Source organism: Nanorana parkeri, unplaced genomic scaffold (assembly GCF_000935625.1).
Source record: "Nanorana parkeri isolate BGI_ZX_2015 unplaced genomic scaffold, ASM93562v1 scaffold1354, whole genome shotgun sequence".
Taxonomy (NCBI): Eukaryota; Metazoa; Chordata; class Amphibia; order Anura; family Dicroglossidae; genus Nanorana; species Nanorana parkeri.
In genome coordinates this window covers 182,407-199,525 of record NW_017307622.1, presented here as the reverse complement: position 1 = coordinate 199,525, position 17,119 = coordinate 182,407, and the positions used below count along the sequence as shown (strand labels likewise).

The 17,119-nt window shown below is 52.9% G+C and overlaps 1 protein-coding gene across 1 annotated transcript in view; it reads right to left on the bottom strand.

Annotated features, from left to right (window-relative positions):
- Positions 1–17,119, bottom strand: part of SPAG17 (sperm associated antigen 17) — a 92,090-nt gene that overhangs the window by 5,788 nt on the left and 69,183 nt on the right. Inside the window, exons 39-46 of the mRNA XM_018569550.1 lie at positions 16,900–17,013; positions 15,597–15,651; positions 14,814–14,916; positions 9,911–10,013; positions 7,523–7,676; positions 4,497–4,598; positions 4,064–4,224; positions 2,472–2,653 (exon numbers count right to left, since the gene is read on the bottom strand). Of these exons, the coding sequence (XP_018425052.1) occupies positions 2,472–2,653; positions 4,064–4,224; positions 4,497–4,598; positions 7,523–7,676; positions 9,911–10,013; positions 14,814–14,916; positions 15,597–15,651; positions 16,900–17,013 (974 nt within the window). The remainder of the gene's footprint in view (positions 1–2,471; positions 2,654–4,063; positions 4,225–4,496; positions 4,599–7,522; positions 7,677–9,910; positions 10,014–14,813; positions 14,917–15,596; positions 15,652–16,899; positions 17,014–17,119) is intronic.

The following is a 17,119-nucleotide window of genomic DNA, read 5'->3' as shown; positions in this document are numbered from 1 at the left end:
AAGACGGCCGTGTAACCATTGTCAGTGTCCCCGGACCCAGAGAAAGACGGCCGTGTAACCATCGTCAGTGTCCCCGGACCCAGAGGAAGACGGCCGTGTAACCATTGTCAGTGTCCCCGGACCCAGAGAAAGACGGCCGTGTAACCATTGTCAGTGTCCCCGGACCCAGAGAAAGACGGCCGTGTAACCATTGTCAGTGTCCCCGGACCCAGAGAAAGACGGCGTGTAACCATTGTCAGTGTCCCCGGACCCAGAGAAAGACGGCGTGTAACCATTGTCAGTGTCCCCGGACCCAGAGGAAGACGGCCGGGTGGGATTATGACATCATTATGATGTCAGGGGCACTGGGAAGACTCTACTAATGGATGACTTCCATCTATTGGTGGACGGCTTCCATCTATTGGTGGACGGCTTCCATCTATTGGTGGACAGCTTCCATCTATTGGTGGACGGCTTCCATCTGTTGGTGGATGACTCCTATCTATTGGAAGATGACTCCTATCTATTGGAAGATGACTCCTATCTATTGGAAGATCGGCTTCCATCTATTGGTGGACGACTTCCATCTATTGGTGGATAACTCCTATCTGTTGGTGGATGACTCCTATCTATTGGTGGATGATTTCTATCTATTGGTGGATGACTTCTATCTATTGGTGGATGGCTTCCATCTGTTGGTGGATAACTCCTATCTGTTGGTGGATGACTCCTCTCTATTGGTGGATGACTCCTCTCTATTGGTGGATGACTCCTCTCTATTGGTGGATGATTTCTATCTATTGGTGGATGACTTCTATCTATTGGTGGATGATTTCTATCTATTGGTGGACGACTTCCATCTGTTGGTGGATAACTCCTATCTGTTGGTGGATGATTTCTATCTATTGGTGGATGATTTCTATCTATTGGTGGATGACTTCTATCTATTGGTGGATTAATTCTATCTATTGGTGGATGACTTCCATCTATTGGTGGATGACTTCCATCTATTGGTGGATGTCTTCTGTCTATCCATCTATCTGATGAAGGGTTCCTGTGTGACCCAGAAACGTTCCTCATCTATACGATATAAAAGCTTTGCACTGGAAGACAAGCCTGGGGTTGTGCTGATGACATTTAAGCTGGAATCACACATTTTGCTCTGGTTATAACACGCAACTAAAGCCGTGTTTCCGCAACGCATGGCCATGAGCTGCACACATGGCCATGCACACGTGGACATTGTTAACGGCACCCAGTGCACATACAGAGTGATAACAACCGAACCGGCACTATTCTACACCACATCACATGTACAGTATGTGTATGCTTTGCGTGTTGTGGTGCCAAATGGCAAAAACAGAGCATTAGGGGCCCATTCACGGTGCAAGGAAAGTCATAGCTCAATGCATGCTCAGGTGTCAATGTGAGTTCTCAATGACTTCCAGCGGTGTAAAGGGATAGACCAGGGCTAGGCGACCTCGGCACTCCAGCTAAACTACAAGAGACATTGCAGTTTCAGCATAGCTGGAGTGCTGATGTTGCCTACCCCTGCAATATGACCTTCCATCCCAGCCTTGGTACTCCAGTTGTGCTTAAACTGCCAATCCCATCATGCCTCTGCTTCTGGGAGTCATGCCTGTGGCAGTCAGAGTCTAGCAATGCCTCATGGGACTTGTAGTTCAACCACAGCTGGAGTGCTGAGGTTGCTTACACCTGGGCTATTGAGTAAGGCCTAGGCCCTTTGTTTGACTCATTACTGCCCCTGATGGGTGGCATATAATGCACCCCCCCCTCTAAAATAACCCCACGCAGCCGACATAGCAACTGCCGTGTATGCAATTCTCAGGCTATGTAAGGTCGTCTCTTATCTGTCGCACTGAACACAACCACTGACGTCCAGACTGAGGGGTCGCTCTGAGGTTCGGCCTGCAGGGGGCGCTCCGGTGCCGCACTCCGCCTGCAGAGGTCTGGCTGGGACGCAAACGGAGCGCGGTAATGAGTTCCAGGCGGTCGGTCGCAGGAGGGCGGCGAGGCTGCTGTGATGGAAGGGAGGCTGCTGCCATGGATGACACATGGATATGGATGAGTTTTGGGTAAGAAAAACAGTTACCAATTCTTCATGACATCAGAATTGTCATAATTCTCTTCATCTGGAAGTGGCGCGGCGGCCCGAGAGAGAGAACGCGCTGTTCGTAACGCAGCGCTGAGGTGGATTAACCCTCTAATACCTGGTCTGAGCATGGAATGACTGGGGAGTATATTTACCGGCGCTCAGCTGACTTCCTGTCTGGTTATCCCATCAAAGACTAATGACAACTGTCACTTTAAACAAATGGACGCCTCGGCTATGGAGAGAGCCAATGAGAGTTATTAAAGTGGACCTGTCACCCCTACATGACCATAGCTGGCCCAGCAGTGACTGGAGTAAAGGACGGACTGACAGGCGCCATGACAGCCGGGTCATAAACCTCCCTCTGTTAGGAGATTACCTGCAGAAATCCACCCCGATGTTCTTTATGATCACTGTCATGGCGTACGTGTACCCCTCTCTGAGCGTCCCAAACTGCGCCACCGCCGGGGTGAGGTGGAATCCTCGTGGAATGCTGTTTGCGGGAGGCGTGGTGGAGGAGGTGCTCACCCTGCGTCTGACCGGATCTTCCACCGCCGCAAACTGGAGGAGACACAGGAAATTAACAGGGAGACCCCCAACTTCTTCCTGTATTAACAACCACATGAGCTTACACTCTAATGTCCCCTCCCCCCCACAGTCACATCAGTCTCTGTACAGAGGAACTTACACTCTAATGTCCCCTCCCCCCACAGTCACATCAGTCTCTGTACAGAGGAACTTACACTCTAATGTCCCCTCCCCCCACAGTCACATCAGTCTCTGTACAGAGGAACTTACACTCTAATGTCCCCTCCCCCCACAGTCACATCAGTCTCTGTACAGAGGAACTTACACTCTAATGTCCCCTCCCCCCACAGTCACATCAGTCTCTGTACAGAGGAACTTACACTCTAATGTCCCCTCCCCCCACAGTCACATCAGTCTCTGTACAGAGGAACTTACACTCTAATGTCCCCTCCCCCCACAGTCACATCAGTCTCTGTACAGAGGAACTTACACTCTAATGTCCCCTCCCCCCACAGTCACATCAGTCTCTGTACAGAGGAACTTACACTCTAATGTCCCCTCCCCCCACAGTCACATCAGTCTCTGTACAGAGGAACTTACACTCTAATGTCCCCTCCCCCCACAGTCACATCAGTCTCTGTACAGAGGAACTTACACTCTAATGTCCCCTCCCCCCACAGTCACATCAGTCTCTGTACAGAGGAACTTACACTCTAATGTCCCCTCCCCCCACAGTCACATCAGTCTCTGTACAGAGGAACTTACACTCTAATGTCCCCTCCCCCCACAGTCACATCAGTCTCTGTACAGAGGAACTTACACTCTAATGTCCCCTCCCCCCACAGTCACATCAGTCTCTGTACAGAGGAACTTACACTCTAATGTCCCCTCCCCCCACAGTCACATCAGTCTCTGTACAGAGGAACTTACACTCTAATGTCCCCTCCCCCCACAGTCACATCAGTCTCTGTACAGAGGAACTTACACTCTAATGTCCCCTCCCCCCACAGTCACATCAGTCTCTGTACAGAGGAACTTACACTCTAATGTCCCCTCCCCCCACAGTCACATCAGTCTCTGTACAGAGGAACTTACACTCTAATGTCCCCTCCCCCCACAGTCACATCAGTCTCTGTACAGAGGAACTTACACTCTAATGTCCCCTCCCCCCACAGTCACATCCATTATTATACATTTATATAGCTCTGACATATACCGCAGTGCTGTACAAAGAACTCAGTATGGTATTGGTGATGGGAGGAACTGAAACACCTGGAGGAATCCCACACACACAAGCAGAACATACAAACTCCATGCAGGCAGCATCTCTGGTCAACATTAAACCTAGGAGCCCGGTGCTGCCAGTAATTGTGGCCCTCAGAATACTCCTATAGAGATGTATACGGGCTCCGCAGTAGCGCGGTCTGTCACAGTCTACCTCACCTTGGTATTTGGCACAGATGCCGGCTTCCCGCTGAGGATGGACATGGGCAGCTTCACCTTCTCCCTCCGCGGCCTCCCCGTCACATCTACGGTCAAGCTGCGGCTGAGTCGGTGACGCGTCTGTGCCGGAATCATATCTGGCCAGAAAAAGTTTTCCCCGTCTACAGGAGAAAGTGTTGGGTTTGGTTAAAGTGGACATTCCCTTTAAATTCATAATCAATATGCAAATGCAAAATGTCCATTGCAATATGGAACAGCAAATACGTAACGGTGTGATGGATGAGAAAATGCCGGAAGGGGGGAGGGGAAGGCAAAATATAAATCAGAATAAAGTTCGGTTGGGGGGCTCTGATATGGGGGCGGCTCTGATATGTGGGGGGCTCTGATATGTGGGGGGGCTCTGATATGTGGGGGGCTCTGATATTAGATTCACCTGTCTCCGGATCTGATGACATGCTCATCCTTCCAGGAGCCGGCATGGGTTGTTCCGCGTCCCCCAAGTCCTCTGGTCTTTCCTCCGCGTCCAGTTTACGTTCTGGAGAATGTGAACATTCATTATAAATATATATAAATGTCCTCCTGGAAAAGGAATCCCCGACTCCACCAATCAGCTCCATCCTGCCGCCCCGGGATCCCTCCGGACAAGGAATACAGCAGGGCTGTGCTGGGATTGGTGGGTTCGTATTGACTCATCTATAGGAGCAGAGTGTTACCACACAGGAACTGCGAGCGTCCCCCCAAAAATGTGCTGAGGCGTGATCCCCGTCATGTGAGCGTCCTCTCCGGTGTCCCCCCAAAAATGTGGTGAGGCGTGATCACCGTCATGTGAGCGTCCTCTGCGGTGTCCCCCCAAAAATGTGCTGAGACGTGATCACCGCCATGTGAGCGTCCTCTGCGGTGTCCCCCCAAAAATGTGCTGAGACGTGATCACCGCCATGTGAGCGTCCTCTGCGGTGTCCCCCCAAAAATGTGCTGAGACGTGATCACCGCCATGTGAGCATCCTCTCCGGCGTCCCCCCATAAATATGCTGAGACGTGGTCCCCGTCATGTGAGCGTCCTCTCCGGTGTCCCCCCAAAAATGTGCTGAGGCGTGATCACCGTCATGTGAGCGTCCTCTCCGGTGTCCCCCCAAAAAATATGCTGAGGCGTGATCACCGTCATGTGAGCGTCCTCTCCGGTGTCCCCCAAAAAATGTGCTGAGACGTGGTCCCGGTCATGTGAGCGTCCTCTCCGGTGTTCCCCCAAAAATATGCTGAGACGTGGTCCCCGTCATGTGAGCGTGATCTGCGGTGTCCCCCCAAAAATATGCTGAGACGTGGTCCCCGTCATGTGAGCGTGATCTGCAGTGTCCCCCCAAAAATGTGCTGAGGCGTGATCACCGTCATGTGAGCATCCTCTCCGGTGTCCCCCCAAAAATGTGCTGAGGCGTGGTCCCCGTCATGTGAGCGCCCTCTCCTGTGTCCCCCCAAAAATGTGCTGAGGCGTGGTCCCCGTCATGTGAGCGTCCTCTTCGGTGTTCCCCCAAAAATATGCTGAGCCGTGGTCCCCGTCATGTGAGCGTCCTCTCCGGTGTTCCCCCAAAAATATGCTGAGACGTGGTCCCCGTCATGTGAGCGTGATCTGCGGTGTCCCCCCAAAAATATGCTGAGACATGGTCCCCGTCATGTGAGCGTCCTTTCCGGCGTCCCCCCAAAAATGTGCTGAGACGTGATCACCGCCATGTGAGCGTCCTCTGCGGTGTCCCCCCAAAAATGTGCTGAGACGTGATCACCGCCATGTGAGCATCCTCTCCGGCGTCCCCCCATAAATATGCTGAGACGTGGTCCCCGTCATGTGAGTGTCCTCTCCGGTGTCCCCCCAAAAATGTGCTGAGACGTGATCACCGCCATGTGAGCATCCTCTCCGGCGTCCCCCCATAAATATGCTGAGACGTGATCACCGCCATGTGAGCGTCCTCTGCGGTGTCCCCCCAAAAATGTGCTGAGGCGTGATCACAGTCATGTGAGCGTGATCTGCAGTGTCCCCCCAAAAATGTGCTGAGACGTGGTCCCCGTCATGTGAGCGTGATCTGCGGTGTCCCCCCAAAAATATGCTGAGACGTGGTCCCCGTCATGTGAGCGTCCTTTCCGGCGTCCCCCCAAAAATGTGCTGAGACGTGATCACCGCCATGTGAGCGTCCTCTGCGGTGTCCCCCCAAAAATGTGCTGAGACGTGATCACCGCCATGTGAGCATCCTCTCCGGCGTCCCCCCATAAATATGCTGAGACGTGGTCCCCGTCATGTGAGCGTCCTCTCCGGTGTCCCCCCAAAAATGTGCTGAGGCGTGATCACCGTCATGTGAGCGTCCTCTCCGGTGTCCCCCCAAAAAATATGCTGAGGCGTGATCACCGTCATGTGAGCGTCCTCTCCGGTGTCCCCCAAAAAATGTGCTGAGACGTGGTCCCGGTCATGTGAGCGTCCTCTCCGGTGTTCCCCCAAAAATATGCTGAGACGTAGTCCCCGTCATGTGAGCGTGATCTGCGGTGTCCCCCCAAAAATATGCTGAGACGTGGTCCCCGTCATGTGAGCGTGATCTGCAGTGTCCCCCCAAAAATGTGCTGAGGCGTGATCACCGTCATGTGAGCATCCTCTCCGGTGTCCCCCCAAAAATGTGCTGAGGCGTGGTCCCCGTCATGTGAGCGCCCTCTCCTGTGTCCCCCCAAAAATGTGCTGAGGCGTGGTCCCCGTCATGTGAGCGTCCTCTTCGGTGTTCCCCCAAAAATATGCTGAGACGTGGTCCCCGTCATGTGAGCGTCCTCTCCGGTGTTCCCCCAAAAATATGCTGAGACGTGGTCCCCGTCATGTGAGCGTGATCTGCGGTGTCCCCCCAAAAATATGCTGAGACATGGTCCCCGTCATGTGAGCGTCCTTTCCGGCGTCCCCCCAAAAATATGCTGAGACGTGGTCCCCGTCATGTGAGCGTGATCTGCAGTGTCCCCCCAAAAATGTGCTGAGACCTGATCACCGTCATGTGAGCGTCCTCTCCGGTGCCCCCCCAAAAATGTGCTGAGACGTGGTCCCCGTCATGTGAGCGTCCTCTCCGGTGCCCCCCCCAAAAATGTGCTGAGGCGTGGTCCCCGTCATGTGAGCGTCCTCTCCGGCGTCTCCCCAAAAATGTGCTGAGGCGTGATCACCGTCATGTGAGCGTCCTCTACGGTGTCCCCCCAAAAATGTGCTGAGGCGTGGTCCCGGTCATGTGATCGTCCTCTCCGGTGTCCCCCCAAAAATGTGCTGAGACGTGATCACCGTCATGTGAGCGTCCTCTCCGGTGTCCCCCCAAAAATGTGCTGGCCGCCGGTAGCGTTAATCAGATGACTGTGCATGCGCGATGATGTCGCGGCGGAGCGTCACCCGGCCTTGGGATGCCAGTCAGGAGATGGGCTCCTATCAATCAATGGAACAATTTGGCGGTCACACACCTGACTCCTCCTCTTCGACGCTGAGTGCCAGCTCCTCCTCTTCCTCTGTCTTGTCCTCTTCATCCCAGGCAGCAAAAGACGGGGGCACCTGCTTGGACAGGGCGTCCATGTCTGGAGCCTGAGGACACGAGAGGCGGGGGTTATATACAAGTAACTGGGGACAGAAGAGCAGAATTACCAACATTATGGTTCCAGATACCAGGACCAGTGATGGGCCCAACACCGAAAAGTTTGAACTCGAACTCAATGCAAGTCTATGGGGATAGAACATTGAAAATCAATTGTCTTCTTTGAGAGGGCTTATATATGGGGACATGTATGGGGGTCCGGGTACTGCCCTGGGGGACATGTATGGGGATCCGGGTACTGCCCGGGGGGACATGTATGGGGATCCGGGTACTGCCCGGGGGGACATGTATGGGGATCCGGGTACTGCCCGGGGGGACATGTATGGGGATCCGGGTACTGCCCGGGGGGACATGTATGGGGATCCGGGTACTGCCCGGGGGGACATGTATGGGGATCCGGGTACTGCCCGGGGGGACATGTATGGGGATCCGGGTACTGCCCGGGGGGACATGTATGGGGATCCGGGTACTGCCCGGGGGGACATGTATGGGGATCCGGGTACTGCCCGGGGGGACATGTATGGGGATCCGGGTACTGCCCGGGGGGACATGTATGGGGATCCGGGTACTGCCCGGGGGGACATGTATGGGGATCCGGGTACTGCCCGGGGGGACATGTATGGGGATCCGGGTACTGCCCGGGGGGACATGTATGGGGATCCGGGTACTGCCCGGGGGGACATGTATGGGGATCCGGGTACTGCCCGGGGGGACATGTATGGGGATCCGGGTACTGCCCGGGGGGACATGTATGGGGATCCGGGTACTGCCCGGGGGGACATGTATGGGGATCCGGGTACTGCCCGGGGGGACATGTATGGGGATCCGGGTACTGCCCGGGGGGACATGTATGGGGATCCGGGTACTGCCCGGGGGGACATGTATGGGGATCCGGGTACTGCCCGGGGGGACATGTATGGGGATCCGGGTACTGCCCGGGGGGACATGTATGGGGATCCGGGTACTGCCCGGGGGGACATGTATGGGGATCCGGGTACTGCCCGGGGGGACATGTATGGGGATCCGGGTACTGCCCGGGGGGACATGTATGGGGATCCGGGTACTGCCCGGGGGGACATGTATGGGGATCCGGGTACTGCCCGGGGGGACATGTATGGGGATCCGGGTACTGCCCGGGGGGACATGTATGGGGATCCGGGTACTGCCCGGGGGGACATGTATGGGGATCCGGGTACTGCCCGGGGGGACATGTATGGGGATCCGGGTACTGCCCGGGGGGACATGTATGGGGATCCGGGTACTGCCCGGGGGGACATGTATGGGGATCCGGGTACTGCCCGGGGGGACATGTATGGGGATCCGGGTACTGCCCGGGGGGACATGTATGGGGATCCGGGTACTGCCCGGGGGGACATGTATGGGGATCCGGGTACTGCCCGGGGGGACATGTATGGGGATCCGGGTACTGCCCTGAGGGACATGTAAAAGGGTACCCAGATGTGGCCCCCCTACCTTGTGAATGAGTAAGGGGTACTTGTACTCCTACACTTTCACTAAAGGGTTAAATTAAATTGTAAAAAAGAGGCCAGACTTATGAAAAAATCCTTTAATTTAAATAAAAAAAACAAAAATGGATCCACCGGTGTAATCCAGGGTCAATCACGATGTCCAGCATTGTCCGCGATGACGACTCGACGAAATAAAAAAAGAAATAGAAATAATTTAAAAAAAGAAAACCCGCCGCCCGCGGAACCTGTCCGCTCTCGACGAACTCCCACTGCAGAATGGCATTCTGACAGATGCCGGCAAAACATAAACAATTGGGCGGAGCTAGCTGTGACAGCAAGCTCCACCCAACTGTTTACAGTTGTACGGCATCTGGCAGGTGAGCCCTGATTGGGCAGAGTCATCATGACTTTGCCCAATCATGGCTCTTACAGAGTACTGTGCCCTGAATGGGCAAAGTCTTGCACCTGACCCGTGGTCAGGTGCAAGGCTTTGGCCAAACAGGACTCACAAGCACTGCCGATGTTCGAGTTGAACTCATGCTCGCCTCCAACATCGAGCCCGTCCCTAACCAGGTCACTGTTAGTCCCGCCCAAGTTTCACATTTCGGTCACCCGCTGTCCAGGTCGGCGAGCCCAAATCCAGTCTATTATATGCGTTTGTCCCAAATAAGACTGAAAATAATTGTAATGAGCGTCACATTATACAAAGTATCATTTTCAGTGTATCATTCGCCGTCACCATCGTCGGGGTATATCAGTGATAGGATGGCTCCATGGAGGTCGGACCTCACCTGGTTCAGGAAGAACTGCTGAGCCATGTCAGACATGAAGTATGGAGGGATGTCTCTGCTCCTCATACAGGCCAGGTTATCCTTCTGCTCCTGGATCTCCAGCCTGAAGAAGATACAATATAACCAGAGTTCAGTCTCTCCATTTCCTGGCTCTCCGCAGAAATCAGAGACCCCCCCCCCCAATATCTCAGCAATCATCAAAGCCCATCCTCCCCAACAGGGGCATGACTTTCCCTCACAGCAAACCTCTTATGTAGCAGAATATAATAAGGTTCCTTATTATTGTTAGAGATTTTATGATGATTATGAGGACAGGGGACCAAATCCATGGATTACATTACAGGTGGAATGATCAGCCTTGAGCCTTCGCCACCTGCTGGACGATACATAGCACTGCAGCTTGTGTCTCTGCTATGCACACCTTCCCTGATCAGTAGAGGTGCACCGATGCCGGGTTTTCAGTATCGAGTACAAGTACCGATATTTATATTTCGGTACACACCGATACCGAGTACCGATACTTCCCGTAGCATAGAGTAAGCTTCCTGGGCAATCAGGAAGCCAGGCGGCGTGACATTACCCACCGCCCGGATTCTTGATTGCCCGGGAAGCCGACTCCGTTCTGTTTGGCCGGCTCGATGCCGATTGGCCGGGAAGCCGGCTTGGCCCATCCAGTCGGCATCGAGGCCGGCCAAACAGATCTGACAATATGGTGACACGACCCCCCACCCTGCAGGCACCTCATTCCCCTCACATCGATCCTTAGCAGCCGCCATTACCGTAGCGGTCCCACGGCCAGCTGGGCAGACGCCGCTCTCCAAGCCCTCCGGGATCTGCCCTCGTCTCCTGTGTGTACAGCGCCCATGTGATCGTCCCTCAGCCTGCTACTGCGCATGCGCAGACTGCCCAGCACACTCATTCAGAAATCCTGTGCATGCGCAGTAGCAGGCTGAGAGCCGATCGCGTGGGCGCTGTACACACAGGGGACGTGGGCAGATCACGGAGGGCTTGGAGAGCGGCATCTGTACGGTAATGACGGCTGCTAAGGATCTATGCGAGGGGAATGATTTGTCCGCAGAGTGGGGGGACGTGTCGCCACATTATCAGATTAGTTTGCCTGGCTCGACACTGATTGGCTGGGAAGCCAGCTTCCTGGCCAATTAGCATCGAGCCGGCCAAACAGCATGGAGCCAGCTTCCCGGCCAATTAGCATCGAGCCGGCCAAACAGCATGGAGCCAGCTTCCCGGCTCCATGTTCCCTCGTGGCACTGCCGGTCAGAGGAAATCTCCCTCTCTGACCCGACGTTCCAGTATCGGGAAAGGTATCGGAGCATTTGGGTGAGTACGAGTACTCGCCCAAATACTCAGTATCGGCACCGATACTAGTATCGGTATCGGTGCATCCCTACTAAATAGACTGCTGGACATCGGATATTTGGAAGTGGAAAGAAAGTGCCGGATCCGTGTGGTAATTCTGCTGGTGCTTCCCATCCTTCAGTGGTAAAGTGATGTGGATACGGGTGATCTGGCAGCTTCCACAAGCCGAAGGATCTTCATGGTAACTTGGCGGTGCACACCGTAGATGTAGGAATTTAAGCGCCGCACCAATAAAATAGCCCATAAGAGCAGCAAAGAGAAGGGAAACTACCATGGATTACAGTAAGGCGCACATTACAGTATTGTTTTATGTTAAAAAATCTGAGGGTTTAATGTCACTTTAATGACAGAAATCATGTATGTGGACTACAACCCCCTGCAGCTTGAACGTTGTATCAGGTTGGGATGGGAGGACTTCAGGCTGGTCAGCAGCTGGTTTGGCAGCACCCACAAAACTGGGTATTTTAGGCAAATAGTATACAAATCAGTACGCAAGGAATATAACATAATAGAAAAGCCAGGGGGGGGGGGGAAATCCATGGTTTACATTACAGGTGTAATGATCAGCCATGAGCCATCGCCACCTGCTGGCCAATACACAGCACTGCAGCTTGTGTCTCTGCTGTGCACACCTACCCTAATCGGTAAAGGCTAAATAGACTGCTGGACATTCAGTCAGTGCCTAATCCTCAGGTCATTCTGCCTGCTCCTGCCCGGGATCTGTTGGTCCATGCCTCGGATTATTCCTGCGGAATGCAGCTTCCATGCAGGAAGTCAGCCCCATATCCCACACACAGAAGCGGTTTGATACTGCTGATCGTGTCTTGGTGGATGAGTCTGGCAGCAGCATTCATGATAGGCTGAGAAGGTGGACACCCTGTGCGGAGGTGGTCCGGCGGGGAGGAAGTTGCAATGCTCCAGGCTGATACGATATGATGTGACTTCTCTGAGTTTGTGACCAGCCAGATGGAGACCACGTGTGTCCATTATATAAACCGGCGAAGAGAGGGATGATGGGGCACAGATGTGCACAGCTCCAGGGAGAGTACACAGTGCACAGACCTCATTATTGTGGTGTCATGGACCCTGTAATTAGCTCAGTCTGTGTCAGGAATGTCTGTCCTTCTGTACGGACAACACAGGACAATCACTGAATGCGTATCTGACTGCACTCCGGGGATATATCTTCTATGTGCGCTGTGTATTGGCTGCACCAGATGGTGATCACTGTCATTATAAAGTACAAAGCAAAGCTACAGAAAAATCCATCCCCTTCCGTTCTGTACTCTTAAAGCTGAACTCCAGGACACGCAGGCCCATAACTGCCTTTGGTTTATTAAAGGATGGTGCCACGTATGTCCAGGCATCATCCAAGGGTCACCATATCCTTCCTGGACTGTGATGCCGGCTCAGAGATGACCCAATCGTGTCAATTCTGGTGACTGTGTAGTTCTCGGCTGTGTTTACAAATGTCTGACACAGATCAGACCCTGATGCACCCTTTCACCTTGTGACTGGATACAATGTTGAAGTCTGATTAGGGGGGGAGGGGAGATTGAGGAAATGCTTCCTCCTGCCTGCAGTAGGCTGATGGCATCATCTCAGCCTAGGCAAAGTCACTGACCGGAGCTCAAGGATGGCTTTTTAGTGATATAAATTGGAGGCTTTCAGAAACATTATAAAGGGTTATTCACAAAGCTAGCCGAAGGATCAGCCGCAGCTCCGGCCGCCGGAGCCCCTCGGTTCAGTACAACCAAAGAGCTGCCACTATAGCCCGTACAGCTCCCGAAGCTGACCGAGGTGTTCAGTACAACCAAAGAGCTGCCACTATAGCCCGTACAGCTCCCGAAGCTGGCCGAGGGGCTCAGCCCAGCCGAAGGCATATGCTTCGGTTCGACTGAGCTGAAGTGAAACCCGAAGTGGGGCGAATGTGCTGACCATTGGCCGGCCGAAAGCCTCACAACTGACAGATGGGCGGAGCCAGCCGTGATCTCACGGCTGGCTCCGCCCAGTTGCAATGACAGATCAGCGTCCCCAGGTTAGCTGGAGGCGCTGAACTGTCATTAAACAATGACAACTTGACGGAGCCGGCAGTGACGTCACGGCCGGCTCCGCCCCAGTTGTTATTCATTGGCTGGGAAGACTCTAGCAGGTCTTGGCCAATAGGAAACAGTTGGGAGGAGCTAGCTGTTACTGCTAGTTCCGCCCAGTTGTTTCTTTTTTTTTTAAATAATCTTTCATTTTTTTTTCTTTTTTTTGTGTGAAATCTTTATTGATTTTGTACAATTTATAATTTATTTACATTTGTAAACATTTTTTTTCTACTTTTTTCCCCCAACCTTTTTTCACTGTTTTTCTATTCTGCTCGGTACCACGGAGGTACTGAGCAGAATAGCCGAGCTGAATGCCGCTCGGCAGCATTTGGCTATTCACTCGCTGCCGTTCGGCTAGGGTTGCCACCTTTTCTTCAAGTGAAACCCAAACATTCTAGACATTTTTTTGGGAGAATGAGTCGCGACTTATTCATATGTAAATATCATAGTCGAGACTATTTTCAGTGGGGGGGCCAGTAGCCCCTATCCTAATTTTGGTTGCCCCTGTCTGCCTGACATCTTGTGTCCGGGTTTCTGCTGCAATGAAACCCGGACGCAGCATTCAAAACCCAGACTGTCCGGGTGAATCCTGGACAGGTGGCAACCCTACGTTCGGCCCCTAGGAGAATAGGGACGAACGGCAGCGAGTAGCTTGCCGGAGGTTCGGCACAGCCGATCCAGATGTTGGATCGGCTCAGGCGAACGAACCAACGCCAGCCGAAGGGAGCCGATGTACGGCTGAAATCAGCTGTGCAAGTCTGAAGTGAATAGCCGGGCGGCGTTCGGCTCACTTCACTTCGGGTGGGTTATTCGCTCGGCTGCCTTCCGCAGCTTTGTGAATAACCCCTATAGTGTTGCTGTATATTGTGACATGTCCGGTTTTTACACTTCCTGTCGGGTCCATCAAAAACAATTCAGTTAAAGGAGAACTATGGGGTCAGGGCTTTTCCCCATAGTTCTCCTTAGGGTAACGGGAGGACACAAACTAGCGTCCTCCCGTCACCCTAAGCTGAGACGCCGCAGCTGAAGCGGATCCCGACAATTGTGCCGGGATCCGCCCAGCTGCTTGAGTGACAGCTGGCTCTGCCTATCTAGAGGCAGAGCCAGCTGTACCCGCCCCCTCCCCCGTCCTTTCCGCCAGTCAGCGCTGGAGGATCGGAGCGGGGAGGGGGGAATCCAGCCCCTCCCCTGTCACGGCAGAGAGCCGTGACAGGATCGAGAGGTGAGCGAACGCCGGTATGTGTTCGCTCACCTCCCGATCTACTGAGCCGACCTGTGACAGTCTTATTGTCACAGGTCGGCTAGAACTATGAGGTGAGTGAAAAGCCCCCCCCCCTCCCATAGTTCTCCTTTAATACAAAAAAAACACATCACTGTAATCTGCTCAATCTGCTCTGCTTATTACAGTAAAGAGGCGTTTCCATAACTGTTACCTGAGTTGATCCCAGTCCTCTAAGCTCCGCTCTGGTTTGGCCATCACTGGGGGTGGAGGTGGTGGTGGGGGCACGGCATTCTCATACAGACTGGCAATATCTTCTGGAAATAAAAGATTTGAGTATTTTAAACTTCTATGGGGTCACATTACCAGTTATTATGCCAAAGAACTTTCAGAGGCTCATGGTGGCAAACACTCAAGACAAGGGATATCTCAAGAGTCCCTCGATCCCTTCTGAGTCTCATCGGGGGGTCCTGAGAGCTCAGAGTAAGTTAGTATAGGAACGTCACCAGCACACCAACACGACAGAGACTTAAATGTCAGTGAAAATCCATTTATCGATGTCAGTCAATACTCAGAGTGTCATCAAGCGCTTTCGGGGACGTGCAGGGTCCCCTTCATCAGGCTCAGAGTATACAATGTATATAATTCATGTATACTCTGAGCCTGATGAAGGGGACCCTGCGCGTCCCCGAAAGCGCTTGATGACACTCTGAGTATTGACTGACATCAATAAATGGATTTTCACTGACATTTAAGTCTCTGTCGTGTTGGTGTGCTGGTGACGTTCCTATACTTACCTATGCTGAGTGCGGCGCCATCCGCGGTCACTGCGAGCACCCTCAACTAACACTTGGGAGTTCCGGTAAGGAGTGCTGCAGGTCCTTGGACTCTGAGAGCTCAGAGCACCCCAATTGTCAGAAATTTCGGTATGAACTAGAGCTTTCCTCTAACTCCAAATCATAGAGTGATATCAAGAGCAAGTGAACCATTATCTCACCGTGAATGTGCTCCGGGGTGGGAGTTGGTGGTGATTCCCGGGACTCGGTCAGTGACTGTCCAATAGAAGAGAAGGAATAACATTAAAGGTCATCTAGTGAAGATTGGCCACATTTCCATCCCCTGGTGACCATTCCACATGACTCATCTCCTCCATCATATCTGCCCGTACTAGTCTCTGACCCACCACAAGGTACAACTCTTTACCAATCAAGACCAACTATCTTGTGTCCCTTTTCTGACCACACCTGAAAGGCAGCAGACAGACAATGCTCTTTGTTCATGAACAATCACCCAATGGGATCCTATCAGTATCACAGAAATCAGGAAGACTGAAGTCCATGTGTGTTTCTTCTGAGATATGGACCTGCTATGAGCCAACCACAAGCCATCTATTCCTTCAAGCAATGCGGTGATCACTACCACGTCTTCCTTCATATGTCCATTTTACACCATTAGTAAGTGCCACTCTTACCCAATCATAACCTGGTACCAGGACCAGCACAAGGTAATGGTGACCACCTCCTGCCACTTCTTTCTCAATTTGCCTCTCCTGCACCATTCCTACCTTCCTACACCCCTTTTTATCCCCAGTGCCTATAACCACTCTCCACCCCTCACCCAATTCCAGCCAGGAACCAGGACCAGCATAAGGTAATTGTGACTTCGTCTTACCCCCTTTTTCTCAATCTGACTCCCTTGCAGCACCGTTCTAAATGCATCCCTGCTCCTCACCTCTCTCCACCCCTTATTCAATCCTAGCCTGGCATGAGGCTAAATGTGACCTTTTCTCACTAGTTCCTTCTCAGATTGACTCTCCTGCACCACCTCTAACTTCATGACTCTCTTCTCCATCCGATGTCCCATGTTTCCTCTTCACCACTCACCCAATTCCAGCCTTCATAGCTAGCTAGCTTCATAGCTCCATCTCTAGCCTTCATAGCTTCTTCACAATTTGCCTCTAATGCACCACGCGTTCATTCATACACCACTTTTTTCACTCCAGTGCAACACTTTCCACCCCTCATTCAATCCATACCAGGACCAGCACAAGGTAACAGTGACCTCCTCTCACTACCTCCTTCTCACTTTGCCTCTCCTCCAGCACCTCCTCCTTCATACACCCCTTCTCTACTTCAGTGACCATCACCCATCTCTACCCCTTATCCAACCCCAGCCTGACGCCAGGACCAGCACAGAGCGATGAACTCCTCTCACTACCTCTTCTCAGTTTGCCTCTCCTGCACCACTCTTTATATATCCCTTCTCCACCCAAGTGCCCATCACCTCTTTGCACCCCTTACCAAGACCAGCATGAGAAGATCAGCTGCGTTGCCTTTCTCCTCTTCTGTCCTGGGCTCCTTGATGTTCATTTCTTGTAACTCCTCTTCCTTCTTCAGAACTTTATCGATGTATCGCTGAAGACAAAACAAACCAGAGAGTTGTCTATATTGTGCAAGTGCTGCCCTCTTTATGTGGCTGACAGAGGCTGTAGGGTGGACAGTTACCCCCCCCCCCCGCCCC